The 17,102-nt window shown below is 53.8% G+C and overlaps 7 protein-coding genes across 7 annotated transcripts; 6 read left to right on the top strand and 1 right to left on the bottom strand.

Annotated features, from left to right (window-relative positions):
• Positions 1 to 789: 789 nt before the first annotated feature.
• PG994_011822 (uncharacterized protein) lies at positions 790 to 1,126 on the top strand (the record flags this gene model as incomplete). The annotated part of the gene is made up of 2 exons (XM_066863231.1): positions 790 to 966; positions 1,046 to 1,126. 2 exons carry the CDS (start codon positions 790 to 792, stop codon positions 1,124 to 1,126), a joined length of 258 nt encoding a protein of 85 aa, XP_066712341.1.
• A 484-nt stretch (positions 1,127 to 1,610) lies between these two features.
• Positions 1,611 to 2,705, top strand: PG994_011821 (uncharacterized protein; the record flags this gene model as incomplete). Its single annotated transcript, XM_066863230.1, has 1 exon — positions 1,611 to 2,705. The coding sequence occupies one exon, from the start codon at positions 1,611 to 1,613 to the stop codon at positions 2,703 to 2,705; it is 1,095 nt and encodes a 364-aa protein (XP_066712340.1).
• A 2,256-nt stretch (positions 2,706 to 4,961) lies between these two features.
• PG994_011820 (uncharacterized protein) lies at positions 4,962 to 10,467 on the top strand (the record flags this gene model as incomplete). Its single annotated transcript, XM_066863229.1, has 8 exons — positions 4,962 to 5,009; positions 5,103 to 5,131; positions 5,193 to 5,322; positions 5,380 to 5,527; positions 5,580 to 5,656; positions 5,711 to 7,834; positions 8,831 to 9,160; positions 9,919 to 10,467. 8 exons carry the CDS (start codon positions 4,962 to 4,964, stop codon positions 10,465 to 10,467), a joined length of 3,435 nt encoding a protein of 1,144 aa, XP_066712339.1.
• Positions 10,468 to 10,492: 25 nt separating this feature from the next.
• On the top strand, positions 10,493 to 11,398 carry PG994_011819 (uncharacterized protein; the record flags this gene model as incomplete). Its single annotated transcript, XM_066863228.1, has 3 exons — positions 10,493 to 10,843; positions 10,917 to 11,086; positions 11,155 to 11,398. 3 exons carry the CDS (start codon positions 10,493 to 10,495, stop codon positions 11,396 to 11,398), a joined length of 765 nt encoding a protein of 254 aa, XP_066712338.1.
• A 580-nt stretch (positions 11,399 to 11,978) lies between these two features.
• PG994_011818 (uncharacterized protein) lies at positions 11,979 to 12,758 on the top strand (the record flags this gene model as incomplete). The annotated part of the gene is made up of 1 exon (XM_066863227.1): positions 11,979 to 12,758. The coding sequence occupies one exon, from the start codon at positions 11,979 to 11,981 to the stop codon at positions 12,756 to 12,758; it is 780 nt and encodes a 259-aa protein (XP_066712337.1).
• Positions 12,759 to 13,273: 515 nt separating this feature from the next.
• PG994_011817 (Peptidase M20 domain-containing protein) lies at positions 13,274 to 15,358 on the top strand (the record flags this gene model as incomplete). The annotated part of the gene is made up of 2 exons (XM_066863226.1): positions 13,274 to 13,635; positions 14,083 to 15,358. 2 exons carry the CDS (start codon positions 13,274 to 13,276, stop codon positions 15,356 to 15,358), a joined length of 1,638 nt encoding a protein of 545 aa, XP_066712336.1.
• A 201-nt stretch (positions 15,359 to 15,559) lies between these two features.
• On the bottom strand, positions 15,560 to 16,615 carry PG994_011816 (uncharacterized protein; the record flags this gene model as incomplete). Its single annotated transcript, XM_066863225.1, has 1 exon — positions 15,560 to 16,615. One exon carries the CDS (start codon positions 16,613 to 16,615, stop codon positions 15,560 to 15,562), a length of 1,056 nt encoding a protein of 351 aa, XP_066712335.1.
• Positions 16,616 to 17,102: the final 487 nt, after the last annotated feature.

The raw sequence follows: 17,102 nt of genomic DNA, 5'->3' as shown, positions 1-17,102 counted from the left end.
TAACCTCGCCAGTATTGTCCTAGTCCTGATACCGACGCTGTATGATCGGCACTCGGAAGCGTGCTTCAAGACTTCCATAATCGCCACCGGGGAAGCCACTTTTTCGAACGCGCGGAATCCTATCAAATTGTAATGCGGCCTTGCAGACGTGCATATCGATGACTTGTTCTGGTATGAACTTGCCTCGACTTGTCCTACAACACTATGTCGTAGTATCTATCACTATGTCTATTATGGACCTGGATTGGCGATCCGGTAATCTGCTACCTCGGTATTAAAATGGCTAGAACCTTCATTTCACCCCTTTCACGTCCTGATGAGGTGATTGCGTCAAGCCGCACCGAATGATATTGCAGAGACATGAGCTGTAACACTGGTTGATAAGCAGTCAGGTGGTACATCTCTACGACTCTGGCAGATCTGGACTCGGGCGGTCTTCTCTTAACACTCGTTCTCTTCGTCGAGCTATCCCCTCGTGTTCTCCAATACTCCAACGGGATCAGCACCGCATGACGTCTGAATGAGCAGTTGGCTCACACCATCGACGAATTGGAACATCAGATCATGGCAGTACCATTACTCACGATCCAAATCCAAATTAAGTTGACGTAGGAGGGCTATGGGAACAGCCGAACAGGTCCTTCCTGAGGGGTATCAGCTGGTATATAGTCGCGCGAAGTACGCTGCTGAATTCCGCAGTCTCCATGACTGGTCTGCTTGAGTGAAATATCACCTTTCAAATCAGAAAACCCCTTCTATCAGATACGAAAGCTTCCAAAACCGTATACCATGTCGTCTCCAGACAGCCACGGTCTCCCTGACCCCGCCATCAAGGCCGCCCATGACGGGATGCATCATGTCGAACAGGAGCAGCAAGAACATGAGGCGGCTGCGAAGCGTGGCCTGCCTGATTCGGCCATTGATGCTGACCGAGAGTTCATGCAGGGCGTTGAGAGACGAGCATCAGTAATTCCTTCTGGGTGAACCTGATATTTCCAGGAGGTTGGAAGATGCCTAGTGCGGAGGACTAACAACGAACCCACAGGAGTCGTCTCAGACCAGCGCTACCAAGTCCGGGTCCAAGATCAAGAGGGCCATTGATAAACTGATGCCTGGAAAAAATTGATGATCTTGAAAGTCATTCTTGATGGATAATTGTACATTATTAGGAAGCAGTTTTTGCTACTCTGTACCAATGGAAGATTAAATGAAACCCTGATCTGGTGTCTGTCGCTTGCTTACTGTGTCGCACCTCCAAAAGTTGAGGAAACCCATCATTACTCCACGATCAGAGCCTGGAGTCACTACATTCTGCTAGCTATGCGTATTGTAAGCTGAGATGCTCCATGCAGTTGCTTGTTAACTGAGCCACCCTTGCGGCCAAGACCCTCCGCGAACCGCGAAATGACACTAACGGGATGATGCTCTTAGCTCGGCTCAGCCACCAAACCAAATATGTCTGCTACGCCGCCCGCCTACATATGGAGGTAATGACTTAAATTCCACGTTATTACAAGCAGAGCTCGAAATCACGTCTTCTTTCCTACAGTTTTAAGGCTTAGACTTCCAATTCATATTCATTGCCTTCCCTATTCTGTTTCGTCTATACCATGGCACCCGGCACGAAATCGAAAGAAGCGGAGGCCGCCGAGGAAGCCTTGCCGGCCTACGAGGCCGTCGCCAGACCTTCATCGGTCAGCGACCGAGCTGGCGCATCTTCTTTTGCCCATACCTCTTCGGGGCCAGCGGAGCTTCCTGCATATCACGGCGACCAAGATCGTGCCTCTTCTTCTGCCCAAGCTTCTACCAGTGCTGCGGAACTTGCTGGTTCGACGGTGTCAGATAGTGGGGGCCAAGGTCTTACACCATCGGAACCTTTCAATTTCCCCACGGGCGACGCGTTACCACCGTCATACAGTCCACCAACCCCTCCAGGCGGTCAGCGCCCCATTGCCATACCACAATCTTCCCCAGACAAAACAGCCCCTTTCCTACAGGCATACCCGCCATCACTTTTGAGCTATGGAATCCCCAATAACACATGGACGTCCTTCGTGAAAACCACCAACGCTTTCCTGACAGCCAAGGTGGGCGACCAGGCCATCCAGCATGCCGCGGATATGGGTCGCAAGATCAGTGACCTGCCGAAGCGGTACGGCAAGGAAACGGTCGCCCAGGCCAAGCAGATCGGCCGCAACGTCAGCGGCCAGGCCAAGAAGGGCAACTATATCTCCGCGGGCATGGGCGCCCTCGGCAGCGCCATCGCGCTCCCGGTCGGCACGGCGCTGCGCATCGTGGGGGCGGCCGTGACGCTGCCCTTCGCCATGGCGGGCAGCATCGCCGCCAAGCCCAAGACGCCGCGCGAGCGGGCCGCGGCCTACGTGGCGGCCGCCAACGGCAGGTGGTTCCACGGCCGCGGGCTCGACGCGCGGCTGCTGGACTCGGAGGAGCTGGCCGACGCGGTCGGCCTCGCGCCCGGGCGCATGGCGGACCTCGCGCGCGAGCACCGGAAGGGCGGCGCCCAGGCGCAGATGGCGGACCTGGGCGAGTGGATCGCGGACGTGGAGGTCGGCGCGGCGGAGAGCATCGTCACGCTCGACTGGGGCGCGAGGACGCTCTGGCTGGTCGTCTTCGCCGGCGTTCCTGTTACGGAGACGACGGAGACGACGAAGGGCAAAGGAAAGGGTCAAGCTTCAGCGACGTAGCATTGGCCGTGGCCCCCCCATGAGGGCTGTCTGTTACATACCTACCAATAACTGAGCTGTTTCAGCAAGTTCTACGCCGCAGGGCAGTACGATGCCATCCATCCACTTCGATGCGCAACAGGCCTTCTACCGTCCAACGAACCATCCATGCACCATGATGACATTGTGCCATCGGTTGCTCGCCGGGACATTATGTAAAACCCCCGATATATCTACTCGGCTCTTGCAGACGCCCACAAATCCTTATTCAATCTTCATGACGACCTACCGTATCCGTCCTAGTTTCCAGTGCCTATACCGACCTCATGACTCGGGGGCCAAATTTGGGTTGCTTTTGAGAAAAGGGTAGCAGTTAGTAGTAGTAGAAGAAGTGAAAAGGGGGATTCTGTTCAAAACCAAGCATCAAACGCGGTGCAGGGGGTTTCTTGGGGAGGCGAGGAGAGATGAGGTGACTGATTAAAGAGTCTAGGAAGTTATGAGATGCACAGACCTTTAAAACTTCCCGGGTGTCCACCTGGCGCAACGGTCCATTCATTTATTTGGCCCATCAAGCCTCCTTGTAGGTGCACATTTCGAGCGTCCAAGAACGTTCGGTACGGTACACACTTATTACGCGGGCAGGAGGCCGAGTTATGTAGCAGCTTGTCACGCAGTCTTGTCTCACTTTTCGATACATACTGTACACCAAGCAAGTCGTTACCAATGGACTGTAGCTGTTTCGGTTGCATACATTACCTAATACCTAGGTAATTTTAGGTACTTAAGTAGTAGTAACTGGATGCTCACAGACGGCCCGAGAAAGAGAGGTAGGCTGCAGAGAAAACAAAAGAAAACAAGAAAATATCACATACTACAGTACTATCCGTATAACGAACGAGATTGCCGTAGTTCGTCGATGCTAGCTACCTACATATCCGAGCTTGTGGAAGGATATTTTCCTTCTGCGCAAGCAAGCTCGCAAGCTCGGCATCCACTAACCTGCATAGCTCAAGTGCTACTCTTAGTTGCCAGGTTCAATCGGCTAGCGTGTACAGTGCAGCTGCGTAGCGTAACGACTCAGGCCAACCACCCGCAATTTGCAGAAACGCCTGAGGATCAGCAATCAGCTTACTGACCTCATTTATTATGTCAGATTGGTTACGGGGTTGCGCGCACATACCAACGTCCAATAGTTGTATTGGCAGGTAATAATCTAATCCAGACGTCGTTTTGGGTAGCTAATCTATGTGAGGCCATTGTATCTGCAATTACCCCCGTCTTTCTCGATACCTTCATCCTGAGGAAGGGGAGAAGAGTCAGTCAGGGTGAGGTGAGGGAGACAGCATGTGCCCTGTATCCAACCAGAAATCCAACGGAGGAGGTACATGCAGAGTACTGTGTGCTGCACACTGTATTCGACTGTCCCTCCTCCAATATCCGGTTGAAGCAGCCAGTGCAGGCTCCTACTTTCACGGCCCCTTGACCCCTGTCCTCCCGCTCTGGTCGCATTTCGTGGGACCATGATCCATTTGGTCTTTCCCAAGGAACATTGCCATGAACTCGGACTTGTCTTGGTGTCACGTCCAGTATGACATGTTTTCTATTTTCTCCCTATCCGTCTCTTGTCGTTTTCCTATTACCATGTCGTTTTTAGTTTTCTACTATTAATTCTTGCAATTTCGAACCATAGCAGGCCAGCGAGCGTCGAGTCTACCTACTCAATTCCTTTAGTTATCCTACCGATTCCCTTCCGAAAGCTCGAAAGCTTACCCCGAATCCTCTATATCCGAAAAATTCGATTCCCGGCGAGCGACCAAATGATTGGAGAGTGGTTGAGGCATCATACCACCCAGTGCTGTTAGCTGTCTGGTTCGGCACTATTTGGCTGTTGTTCTTCCTACAAACGAGATCACCAAGGCGACGATACGAGTCTGGAGCTGCACATGACATAGGCCACAGCTGCTTTGCGACACGGAATAGGGGCTGTTGCAGCAATCAGGGACATCTCAGCCGGACTACGTACGCTATCTATAACAGCGGTATAGATACCAAGGCCTGAACAAACCGCACGAAATCTGGCACAGCAACTGCTGCACGGCCTCGACGTTTCTCGAGAACACCCGCAACCAGGCACGAAGCGAACGCCAAGACGAAGAGTCGTGGTCCCTCGAGATTTTTGAATCTTCTATTCGAAGCGACTCGCTGTATCGATTGAGCCTCGTGGCAACCTGGGCGCGGCTGGAAGAAGTGGTCGCAGTGGCTGAGGCAAAATAGGACATGCAGACAAGCAAAGCCCGGGCCGAGGCTCTGGGACGAAAGGCCAAGGTCAGTCACGATCAGCCTGTACTAGGTTTCGCAGTCCAGCCTACTGTCCAGATCATCTTTACCGCTAAAAACTAACGTTTATGCAAATTGCAGCTCGCCAACTCGTACCAGGAACTTCTCGAGTAAGCTCCTTCGCTCTTAGCAAAGTAACCACCCCGACAGTGAAACTTTTGATGCTAACAGCTTGCTCTACAGCGAGTTCTCAAATGCCGATTTGAAGAACGTGGGCAACTACGGGCTTGGGAAACTGATAGGGAAGGGTTCCTTTGGCAAGGTTTATCTTGCGACGCATAAGCTCACCAATGGTTCCAAGGTTTGTTTGCTAGCGCCGTTGTCAGGTTTTGATGATACTGACTGGTGTTTGTATCAGGTTGTGCTCAAGTCGGCCAAGAAGGATGACTCGAACTTGGCTCGCGAAATTCATCATCACCGGCAGTTCGTCCACCCACACATCGCAAGACTCTACGAGGTGATAGTCACGGAATCCCTGGTGTGGTTGGTATTAGAATATTGCCCAGGTAAGAGCGACTGGCGTTATTCAACTGCTTCGGATAATCTAATGTGCGATAGGCGACGAATTATACAATTACCTCCTGAAGCATGGTCCATTGCCAGTTGAGAAAGTCCAGAAGACGTTCACACAGCTGGTAGGTGCGGTATCTTATGTGCATCAGCAATCATGCGTACACCGGGATCTCAAGCTCGAGAACATCCTGTTGGACAAGCACGAGAACGTAAAACTGGTCGACTTTGGTTTTACACGCGAGTATGAAGGCAAATCGAACTACCTGCAGACCTTCTGCGGGACGATTTGTTATTCAGCACCCGAAATGCTCAAGGGGGAGAAGTATGCTGGTGAGAAGGTTGACGTGTGGAGTTTGGGCGTCATATTGTACGCGTTGCTCTGCGGCGAGCTGCCTTTCGACGATGACGACGATAATGTGACGAGGAGACAGATCCTTTCAGAGGAGCCCAAATATCCCGAACATTTGTCTCCTGATGCGGTGTCACTTATCAAAGTCCTGCTTTCGAAACGGCCGTTGCTCAGGCCGACGCTTCCGGATATTCTGCAACACCCATTTCTGTTGGAGCATGCTCCGCAGCAACAAGCCATTCTGAAGCTACACCAGCCTGCCCCCTTTACCACGGCCTTGGAGAAGGATTGTCTCCATCGAATGCGAGGCGCCGGAGTTGATATAGACCAAGTCATTGAAAGCGTACTGGCACAAAAATGTGACGCATTAGCGGGTTGGTGGACACTGCTTTTGGAAAAGGAGGAGCGGAAAGCCAAGAGAAGAGAAAGGAGACGGAAAGAGAAGGAGGCTGAGAACAGAAATTCTCGTCGGTTTTCGGCAGCCTCGAGCAAGCTCGAGCGTATGGCACCAATAATGGACGAAGACGGTGTCTACAGACTTGGCGAACCCCCACTGCCACGGACTCGAGGGCGAGCAGAGAGGAGAAGTGCTCATTACACTGATCTCAACATCAGCGAGCTGCCTAATCTCCCAGAGTCATATGCTAGAGGCAATTTCAGCCCTGATAGCGATGTGCCCCCGCCGCCTTTGGAAAAGGATTCTATACGGTCAACCAGTACCTCGTTACAGCGGAGACCGGTGCCGCCACCAAAGGAGGGTATTATCCGCAGTGCAAGATCTAGAGGCTCGACTCTGCACCTGGTAACTACTCCGGATGTGCTCGGGGTCAACCACGACAACAACAACGACAAGTCGCAACAGGAGCCTCAACAGAAAATGCGCAAGAAGCCGTCGCAAGCCATCATACAGCACTGGAAGACTTGGAAGCACTGGATTGTGGACACTACTCGACGCCATACGCCCAGCAAACGACCAAGTTTGTCAACTCCGAATCTTAACGGCAAAAACGGCAATAAGAACAACAAAGATGTCAGCCCACGACCCCATACTAGCAAACACAGCACCTCTGGGAATGCCCAAGCTGAGACGGCGAACGAAACAGCACAGACCAATGGCCACGTGACGAGAAGTGCTGGTAACACCCGAGGCGGTAACGTCACTACGCCCACGATGTTATCTCACACCCACACGAACTCGGGACAAATGAGCAGACGTATGCCGTCTTCGGCATCCTCGTACAAGCGACATTCACTATCTCCCGCTCCTATTACCCCTCGAGCACGCCGACCCTCGGGTGGTCTTCGTGGCCGAAAGTCAACTTCGTCTTCACTAAGCTCCATACATACCATGCCCCGTCACCAGCATACTCATTCGAAGGCGAGCTCGACTTCTTCTACTGCGTCCATGTCGACTACGAAGACTCCACTAGCAACTGGACGGTCGCCGCATCGTTCCGTCAAAGTTCTTCCTGCCACGCCGACCAGCTCAGCCTTTCCATCCAATATCCGGTTGGTCAGGGGCCCTGCGCTCTCTCTCAACTTCAACGAGGGTATGCCGTCTGCTAATCAGAACCCACCACTTGGGAGCCCAAACCCTTTCGCATCCCCCAACATACTGTTTGCGAAGAGGAAGAAGAACATCTTCAAGGGGCCAATGCTCTCTCTCGGTGCCCAAGGCGGTGGAAATCGCAGCCGAGAGAACAGCCACAGTCGCAATGCTAGCGCTAACGGCCTCGGACGACGAAGTGGTGAAATGGCTATACAAGAAGAGGATGAGGAGGCCGATGTAGGGGCCGACTTGCAAAGCAAGGGAGACGGAGAGCACAGGGAGATGGATGAAGAAAGTATCGAAGAGGTCGAGCAATTCAGCCCCATCATTAGCGTGCCGGGCGAAAGGGTCGAGGAAATCTACGAAGAAGATGGTGGTGCAGCTGATTACTTCTCAACACCGGTAAGTGAGCCACAGAAGCTTGCAATGCCCTCGGCCGTTACCCCCGCGGCGGTCTAATGTGGTCTCGTCGGTGTTTTGCGCAATGCCCACTGGGCTGGCCATTTAAATGTGGTCTTTATAATCCAGATCGCACAATATTCTTGAGGGTTCTGATCAGCTTGGCGCAAGGTGCTTTGAAAGAACAATTTTCTTTTTACTCTTTTTACAATAAGATATCCATCTGTTATTTTGCTTTTGTACATAGTCTGGCGCGAGATAAAAGATTCGTTATAGTAGGCGTGCTGGTGCATGCCCGCAGTTCCATCTCGACTCCCTATGACCCTTGCCACTATTCCTTTCCACGTGCAGTTTACATTCAATGGGATCTTGCTCAAGCACTGAGTAGTGCCTCGACGAGCTATGTCAGTATGTGGGCACATATTGCGTTTACTTGCTGCACAAATGCCGTCATGTTCTTGTTGTCGAAAGTAAACACATGGCGTCTTTCAGTTATTATCATGACTCAGGGGGTCCTGTCGTCACTTCTTGAGCTGTCTCTAGTCCTACTCTAATGAACAATCATCTCGTGACCTACAAAATCCATCTTCCAATCTTCTTGAGGATTCTGTATCTTCCCTACTCTTCGAACTTGCATCATAACCTCCCAGCTGCTGTGTATCCCTGCCCCATTGGTACTCAGTACGATCCCGGTCAACCAGCAGAGACCATTCGGCCGCCTTTTTAAGGCGTACTGTCCGGGGACCGAAGCCAGAATGATGGTAACGTTGTGCCAAATATACTATAGAGTAATTGGTCGCTGATTTTGCCTCCAAAGCTATTGGCTTCCTTCATTGCATTACTGACTCCTTTCGTCGCCAGCCTGCCCGCCTGGAGACAGCGGGTAGTGTCGTCGACCAAGCTTCCCCCCTTCATTCCGATGTCTTCAACAAGACCAGCTCGCTTGGCCTTGTTAATCGCCCGGTTTCTCCCTCCATAAAGACATTCGATGACGACTAGCCTTACAACCCTAAGAAGCCAGATGGTACTCGTGACCCAAATGGAGATAGCACTAGCCCAGATACCTACAACTGCGACGCGTTTGCTGGCATACACAACAAGATACCGCCCCGTATTATGGTCACGCCCGAGGTCACGGGCGGCGTAATTCCTAATGGCTGGCTAGGTCCCCAGACCTACGAGGACGAAGAGATTTATATCACCTTCAGAAACTGCGCCATGAGGATGATGCAGATGAAGCAAGACCCGGATCACAGCGAAGATTACCAGATCGAATTTAACGGAGAAAGATTTCCTCGACAATATATTCATCGCCATGAAGCGGACAATGTGTGTATAGGTCTGGGAAATTGGCGACCCCTGCATCGAAACCGAAACCAACCATTCGAAAGAAGATGGACTGTAGTTTACCAGTATCCATTGATTGAGGGTGGCTACTATTCCTTCCCGGACCCCGCCAACCCCAACAATATAAACAGGTCGCCTGGATTTGACCGTGTCTTGTTCCAACTTGTTGAAGGCCGTCCACTGTATGTCGGCGTCGTCACTTCTCGCCTGGCTCACGTACCACCGCCCGGTGGACAGTTAACTAACGCCAAGCTGTAGCTGCGTGACCGGTAAGTCTGCTCTTGCCAAACACCTACCTTTCAGTCGTGCTGACTACTCTACCTACTAAAAGCTGGGGCTTCATCGTGAACGGGGCGAACTTGTTCCGAGATTAACAAGCGGTCAATAGCATGCTTTACCCAGGCTTTGACAACCCCCCCCTCCCCCCACCCTCGCAATCGTATGCCCGTATAAGTACCCAATACCGGCTGCGTACATTTCCTTGGTTGCACGATTTCTTCGAGTTACCATGGAGCTAGCTTAGCAGGCTACGAGGTACGATATAAAATATGGAGATAACTTCTGAGCATCTTTCTTAGGCCTGCCTCATCACCATCGTGATAACCCTCATCAACCTCGTGCGTTTTCCTTTGAAATCCTTGAGGCCTAGAGACTACCCTCCAGGCCCGCCGGCGCTTCCCTTTATTGGGAACGTCCATCACTTTGCCACACCCAAGCCATTCCTCAAATTCACGGAATAGCGATCCAAGTACGGAGACATCATCGGCCTTAAAACCGGCCCAGGCAACCTTGTCGTTCTGAACAGTGCCCGGCTGGTTCGCGACCTGCTGGACAAGCGGGGCTCGATCTATTCGGGCCGGCCAAACGACTACATTGTCAGGAATCATATCGTCTTCGGGGCCCAGCACATCCTCTTCCTCCCCTACGATAGCTACCTCAAGCAATGGCGCACCGCCGTGCTCCGGCACCTCCTCGGGCCCACCAGCGTCGAGCAAGCGCTGCCTGTCGTCGAGGCCACGGCTGCCCATCTCGCGTACCGGCTCGCCGTGGACCCGGGCCGGTTCGCCGACCACTTCCGGAACTGGGCCTTGGCGACCCCGCTGCTCGCCATCTGCGGCTACCGCGGCGAGCAGAAAGAAGCCGCGCTCGTCGACTTGTTCTACCGCAACCAGGAGAGCTGGCTGACGCTCCTCACGCTCGGGGTGGCGCCCCCCGTCGACATGTTCCCGGTCCTCAAGTGGGTGCCGGCGTTCCTGGCCAAGTGGAAGCGCGGCGCGGGACTTGCATAAGAACCAGCAAGGGTTCTATGGCATGATGCTGGACTCCGCGAAGGAGGAGCGTAGACAGAGGAAAGCTGTCGCCTCGCCATCGCAGAAGCCACCCAGGTACGAGTCGTTGATGGCGAGGATACTGCGAACGCAGAAGGAAAGCGGCAAGCCCGAGTTTGACGACGGACAACTGGCATACCTCGGAGGCGGTCTTCTGGATGCCGCAGTAGACACCACCTATTCGACCGCACTGACGTTTGTCAAAGTCCTCGCGGCGAGGCCTGAGATCATGAAGAAGGCGCAGGCCGAGGTTGAAAGCGTCTGCGGGTTGGAAAACAGACCCCCACAGCCCCAGGACATTAACAAACTGCCATATCTCCGAGCTTGCTATTCCGAAGTAAGTTCCCATTTGATTTTACTCTTGTTACAAGGATTCAATGACAGTAAATCTTATTTCGTCTGTATGACAGATCCTGCGCTGGAGACCGCCCGCCCCCAACAACCTGCCGCACGTCCTCGACGCAGATGACACCGTCGGTGGATATCACCTGCCCAAAGGGACCATATTACTACAGAACACGTGGGCTATCGAGCGGGACCCCGAAATCTACCACGAGCCCGACGTCTTCGATCCCGAGCGGTATCTGAGCAACGCCTTCGGGGGCAAGCCCAGCGCCGGGGCCGCAAGCCCAACTGCGCGTTCGGCAGCGGCCGGCGGCAGTGCCCCGGCGACCTGTTCGCGGTCAGCAGCGTCCTCATGGTGGCGGCCAAGCTGGTCTGGGGCTTCGAGCTCGAGCCTCGGGAGCCCCTGGACCTGAGCGTGGAGAGCGGCTTCCACGGGGGGCTCGTGATGGGGTCCGAGGATTTCGAGGTGGCTTTCGTGCCGAGGAGTGAGGAGCGCCGGAAGGCCATGGTGGAGGACTATGAGAGGACTCGAGGTCGTCTGCAGTAATGCAAGGGGTTAGGGGCCATACGATGGGTATTTTGTTAGGGGGGGGGGTGGTGCTATGTAGGGGTTGCCCATAAGCATTGTGTGTTACCTGCCAAGCAAGGGATATCTTTAACTACAGACTAACAGTTTTCTTGGCTCTATTCAGCAAGGGGTTACCGGAGAAGCTCGTAGCACCCTATACAGTAAGCAATCGTTCCATTAAACGAACCATGTGCACACTAGGGATGTTCTACTTATCTAGAACTGCAGACCCAACCACATTTGATCTAAATCCAACTGCATAAATCAAACGCGGTTGGGTCTGGCTGAGGTTACAATTGTGTTAGCTGTACTGCACAGGCTATGGTTGCCTGGAGAATACCCTCCATGAGTGCTGCCCCGCATGGTTTCACTCTCGGTTCATGAATATATTGAATGTATATAGCATTTTCTTTAGCATGACCCGAGACTCGTCTACACCGCACGGATGAGGCGCTCTTTATAACTCAAAATCAACCCTTTTCCAGTTGGATGTTCAATTTTTTCGGCCTCTGCCACGTACTCATCCTCATTGCTGCTCAGGTCTCTCCAGTCCGAGATCATGCCTATCACCATCAAAGTAGCCAAGCATGACGCGAGGAGTGTCGACACAGGCCGGGCGGTAGAGCCGATCAAGACTCGGACGCTCTTGCAAAAAGCAACACCCAGGAAAGTGTCCGAAATGGGACACATCATCCAAACCTCCTTAACCGACGACCTTCTGTCTCAAGGTCATGTCACGCCGTCCACGAATGGGTTTGTGGAGTCTACATGGAAGGCTTATTCATACCATCATAACCTTGTAATCCGACCCGAGGACGTTTGGTTTGCCATTTTGACCCAGTTCAGCTTCTACGTCAACGTAAATTCGGAGGAATTGCGCGGGCATTTCGTTTCCTTCGAAGGGAAACGGACTCTCCAGTTGAGCCAAGAGTTCATCGACAAACCCGACTTCGGGTCGATGTGTCGCAACATGACGAAGCTCATTGAGCAAAACATCGTGGACCCCAAGCTTCGGGCGTGGGTATTGCCGTCGTTCACGACGACCACGCCTACAGACGAAACGGTGGCTGCCGTCTTGATGATGGGCACCTTGCAGAAATACTTTGAGTACAGGTTCGACCCCTGTTCTTGTGGAACTCCTTCCGTGACGCTCCTGGGGGAAAAGTCGGATTACGAAGACATCCTCCAGCGCATCGAGAAGCTTAAAGAGTACGGGGAGCAGCCGACACGATGGTATGGGCTGCTTCGGCCAGTGCTCAAATACATGGCCGCGACCTTTACAAGAATCAGCAGACGATCTGGTCATTATCGACTTCTGGAGTCGCATCGTCCGGTATAACAGCGGCAGTGGTGCGGCCACCTTGAGTGGGTGGATGATGGCCTTCTGCTTTTGGGATGTAAGTTATCAAGTACCTAGCTGGTTAAACCCACTGCTAGCCTGACACCGAAATGAGGCCACGTCAACGGACAACTTTGGGAGAAGTAACATCGATACTAACGCCAAGAGAAAAGTAGGAGGATGGGAAGCTCATGGCTCGTGATATGCCAGAGTACATGGTCAACGTTCTGAAAACGGCCAGTACTACGCTACCCAAATCGCTTTCGAGTGAATTGGATGAGGTGTATTACCATGATATCGAGGTGGCAGAAATGCCTGCTGGTTGGGTGTCAGTGCCCGTCACCGTGTTAGGCGAAACTCAACCAGTGAGGACCCAACTGCTGGCGCGATCTGTTGGCGTTGCCGTCACGGACGGGCGAGGGTTCCAAAACACTACGCTTCAGCCATTGGCAAAGGGGAGTGCAACGGCATCGCCGCGAGGAGACACAGATTCATCAACGACTGAGCTCAACACCATGCAGTCGCTATCAGGCTGGTGGATGTACAGGGTCATTGACGGGGTAAGCGAGATGGCCAAAGCTGATTTTATTGCCAAGAAAGTAAACGAAGAGTGCCAGGCCGGGCTCCGTATAGGGCAAGTTGCTGGACCGGACGAAGAAGATACGAGCGTGCTGGTTTCGAAAGAAGAGGCTCCGAAGACGAAGGCCACGAACGGAGATGCCGCCTCTACGGTCGATAGGCCGGTTGAGTTGGATGTGAAAGACTCTGGTGACACTGGTCATGATCAAAGCGATATTGTCCATCCTGAGCGCACGAAAAAGGGAACGAAGCGGATTTCACTTCAGTTGCGACACTTCCTCGGTCGATTCCATTCTGGGTCGGGATAATTATGAGATTCATTCTGTCGAGGTGTTAAAGGTATCTAGGTTGATTTCCTAAGTAATCACCACCAACAGTTCATACAGAGTTACAGCGGCTGCGTCCACATTACGGATGGTATTAGGCAATCCAATCAAGGGAATAGATAAGACCCGCCGGTTGTCGCAGAAGCGACAGTGGGTCGCTTCGGGGGGCCACCGATCCTAAGCAGGCCCACTACGATGTACCTAGCGGCCGCCCCCGGCGTCATTCTTTAAGAGCATTGAAGCTATGTCAACATGCATATTTCCATCCCAGATTAATCTTCCAAAGACAGAGCAAATAAGAGACATTGGCACCCATTCAAGGTGTGCATTGTTCTGGCCCGTATGAAACTGGCTGATACTCGTGAAAACCAATTGACGGCCTGCTGAACGTACACCTCCACCATTTCTTCGCCATGAAGCTACCGCTCCTCCCCTGCATGGCTTCTCGGGAGCTCCGCAGCCTTCGCCAGCTCGTTGCAGAAGCCACTGAGCAACGGGTTTACCGCCGTCGACCGACCTGCCCACATCTCCTCGGAAGCTAAAGGGGCACCAAGCTACCGCGATGCGCTCCTGTCCCTCCACAAGAAGCTTATCGAGATCTCCTCGGTGAGCGGCGACGAGAATGCTGTCGGCACTTTTCTGGTCGACTACCTTACCGAACGCGACTTCCACGCTCAGCTCGAGTTCATTCCCCCATCCTTCAACTCTTCTTCTTCTGCGACGTTGGCCCATACCGATGCCTCAAAGCCTCGCTTCAACGTGCTGGCCTGGCCAGGCAAGACCCGCAGCCCAGAGCCCAAGCTGCTCGTCTCGAGCCACATCGACACCGTCCCGCCCTTCATCCCGTATTCCTCGTCCGATGCCGAGCCGAGTTCCGACACGGTGATAAGCGGGCGTGGCAGCGTCGACGCTAAGGCCGCGGTCGCGGCGCAGGTCATCGCGGTGCTCGAGCTGCTGGAGGCCGAGAAGGTGAAGGGGGAGGACGTGATGCTGCTGTACGTGGTGGGCGAGGAGGTGGGCGGCGACGGCATGCGGTACTTTAGCGCGACGCTCGACGAGCTGGAGCCGCCGCCCCGCTTCGAGGCCGCCATCTTCGGGGAGCCGACCGAGGGCAAGCTGGCGTGCGGCCACAAGGGCTTCCTGGGCTGCGACATTGTCGCCCGAGGCCACGCCGGCCACAGCGGCTACCCGTGGCTCGGAAAGAGCGCCACCGAGGTGCTCATGCGCGGCCTCGTCAAGGCCCTGGACACGGATCTGGGCAGCTCCGAGCGCTTCGGTAACACCACCGTTAATATTGGCCACATCGAAGGCGGCGTCGCGGCCAACGTGATCCCCGAGAAGGCCCAAGCCATGATTGCCCTGCGCGTGGCCATCGGACCTCAAGACGGAGGCGGCGTGATCGTCAAGGAGCGGCTCTGGGAGACCCTGAAGAGCGTCGATGACGAGGCATTCGAGATGACATGCCACAAGCCGTACGGAGCCGTCGACTGCGACTGTGAAGTTCCTGGTTTTGAGAACATTACCGTCAACTATGGTACTGATGTGCCGAACCTGAAGGGAGATCATACTCGGTACCTCTACGGACCTGGCTCGATCTTGGTAGCTCACGGTCCCGACGAGGCGATCAAGGTGAAAGAGCTGGAACAGGCTGTCGAGGACTACAAGAAGCTTGTGCTTCATGTTTTGGGAGACTGAAGCCTCGGCCATAACTCAAGGCATGGTTGGTTCAACATAGGTTGAGAGGCTTTGTACATTTGTATATTTGGTATATACCCTTGAATCACTAATTCGTTGTCATTAACCCGCGCTATGCAGTCCAAGAAGCTCCCACCCCTGCCCAGCTGAGATGCCGGCCTTTTTTGTGTGTATCCCCGTAGCCCAAAGTGTCCGTCTTCTTTAGTTTCCAACGACCTCGGCCCATCTCTCCGGCATAATCTCCTTGAAGTCAAATCGACCATCGGCACCCTTTGTGACGACACCACGCTCAGTGACTACGGCATCGATCAGCTCGGCAGGAGTCACGTCAAACGCCGGGTTCCAGACACCAATGGTCTGATCAGCTGTTGCCACTCTGACCGACTTGCTGGCATTCACCTTGCCGTCAACACCCACCACGGCGCCGCTGATTTGAGTCAGCTCCTCTGGCTTGCGCTCTTCGATCTTGATGCCTACACCGCTATCGGTGTGCAAGTCGATCGAAGTCGTAGGGGCAGCGACGATGAACTTGATTCCATGGTGCTGGGCCAACACGGCCAAGGCGTAGGTGCCAATCTTGTTGGCCGTGTCGCCGTTACGGACCACGCGGTCGGCGCCGACAATGACAGCCGCGATGGAGTCGCTTTGCTTTCTGGTGGCGAAGAGCGCACCGGCCATAGAGTCTGTGATCAGGGTAGAGGGGATCTTCTCGAAGGACAGCTCGAAGGCAGTAAGACGGCTGCCTTGGTTGTAGGGCCGGGTCTCGGTGCAGAAGGCATGGGACAGAGAGCCCTGCGAGTTGAGCGACCGGACGATGCCAAGAGCGGTGCCGTGCCCCGAAGTGGCCAGGGAACCCGTGTTGCAGTGTGTCAGGACCGCCACTTTGCCCTCGGCCGACTTGATCGGCGCATTCTCGAGGAGCCACTCGGCGCCGTGCGAGCCGATCTTCAGATTGGTCTCGGTGTCCTTCCGGAGGATCTCCTCGGCGGCCTCGATGTAGGCGTTCACGATGGCGGACCGCGCTGCATCCTGATCCAGGCTGGAGACGTCCACGCCCCTCACGACCTTCTTCAGATTCGTGATGGCGTTGCCCAAATCCACAGCCGTGGGCCGGGACTCGTACAGGTAGTCTAATCTCGAGTCGATGTAGGATATGGTGTCCGCCGCCGACGACGACGGCCCGGCGCCGTTCTGTAGCTCGACGGCGTGCGCCAAGGCGGCGACAATGGCGATGGCGGGCGCGCCACGCACGCGCATCGAGCGAATGCAATCAAATCCCTCCTCGGCTGTAGTTACCGGGTCATAGTGGTGCTCATGCGGGAGACGGAGCTGATCCAGGACCTGCAGGGAGCCCCGCGAGTAACGGATGGCTGTAAAGAAGCCATTTTCGCTCTTCACTCTTTTCCTTTTACAAATTGACGTACACCCAACGAAGAGTAAGAACCAAGATTTCACTCAAACGATCCGAAGCAATGGGCAGAAAAGTTGATTAAATATAATAGCAGCTTTTTTTTATGCCTGAATAAATATCTCTCTAAAAATATACCTACCCGTTAGCCGTTACAAGTATCCCACCTTTGGCAGGGGATCTTCAGCTTCTTCTGATTCTGCCGGGACCCCGCCATGAAAACGCAATGGCGACATGCCCGAAGATGACTCGCTTTAGCCAATCGGTAACGGGCGTGGCGTTCCACCGCCTTCCTCTATTTGAAATATAAAACAGGTAGCTCTGACCGTGCATGCA

The sequence above is a fragment of the Apiospora phragmitis genome (genome assembly GCF_038363925.1).
Source record: "Apiospora phragmitis strain CBS 135458 chromosome Unknown utg000010l:1.0-9815664.0:1.0-9183399.0, whole genome shotgun sequence".
Classification (NCBI taxonomy): Eukaryota; Fungi; Ascomycota; class Sordariomycetes; order Amphisphaeriales; family Apiosporaceae; genus Apiospora; species Apiospora phragmitis.
The sequence above is the reverse complement of the archived record's forward strand: the minus strand, read 5'-3'. Positions and strand labels throughout refer to the sequence as shown.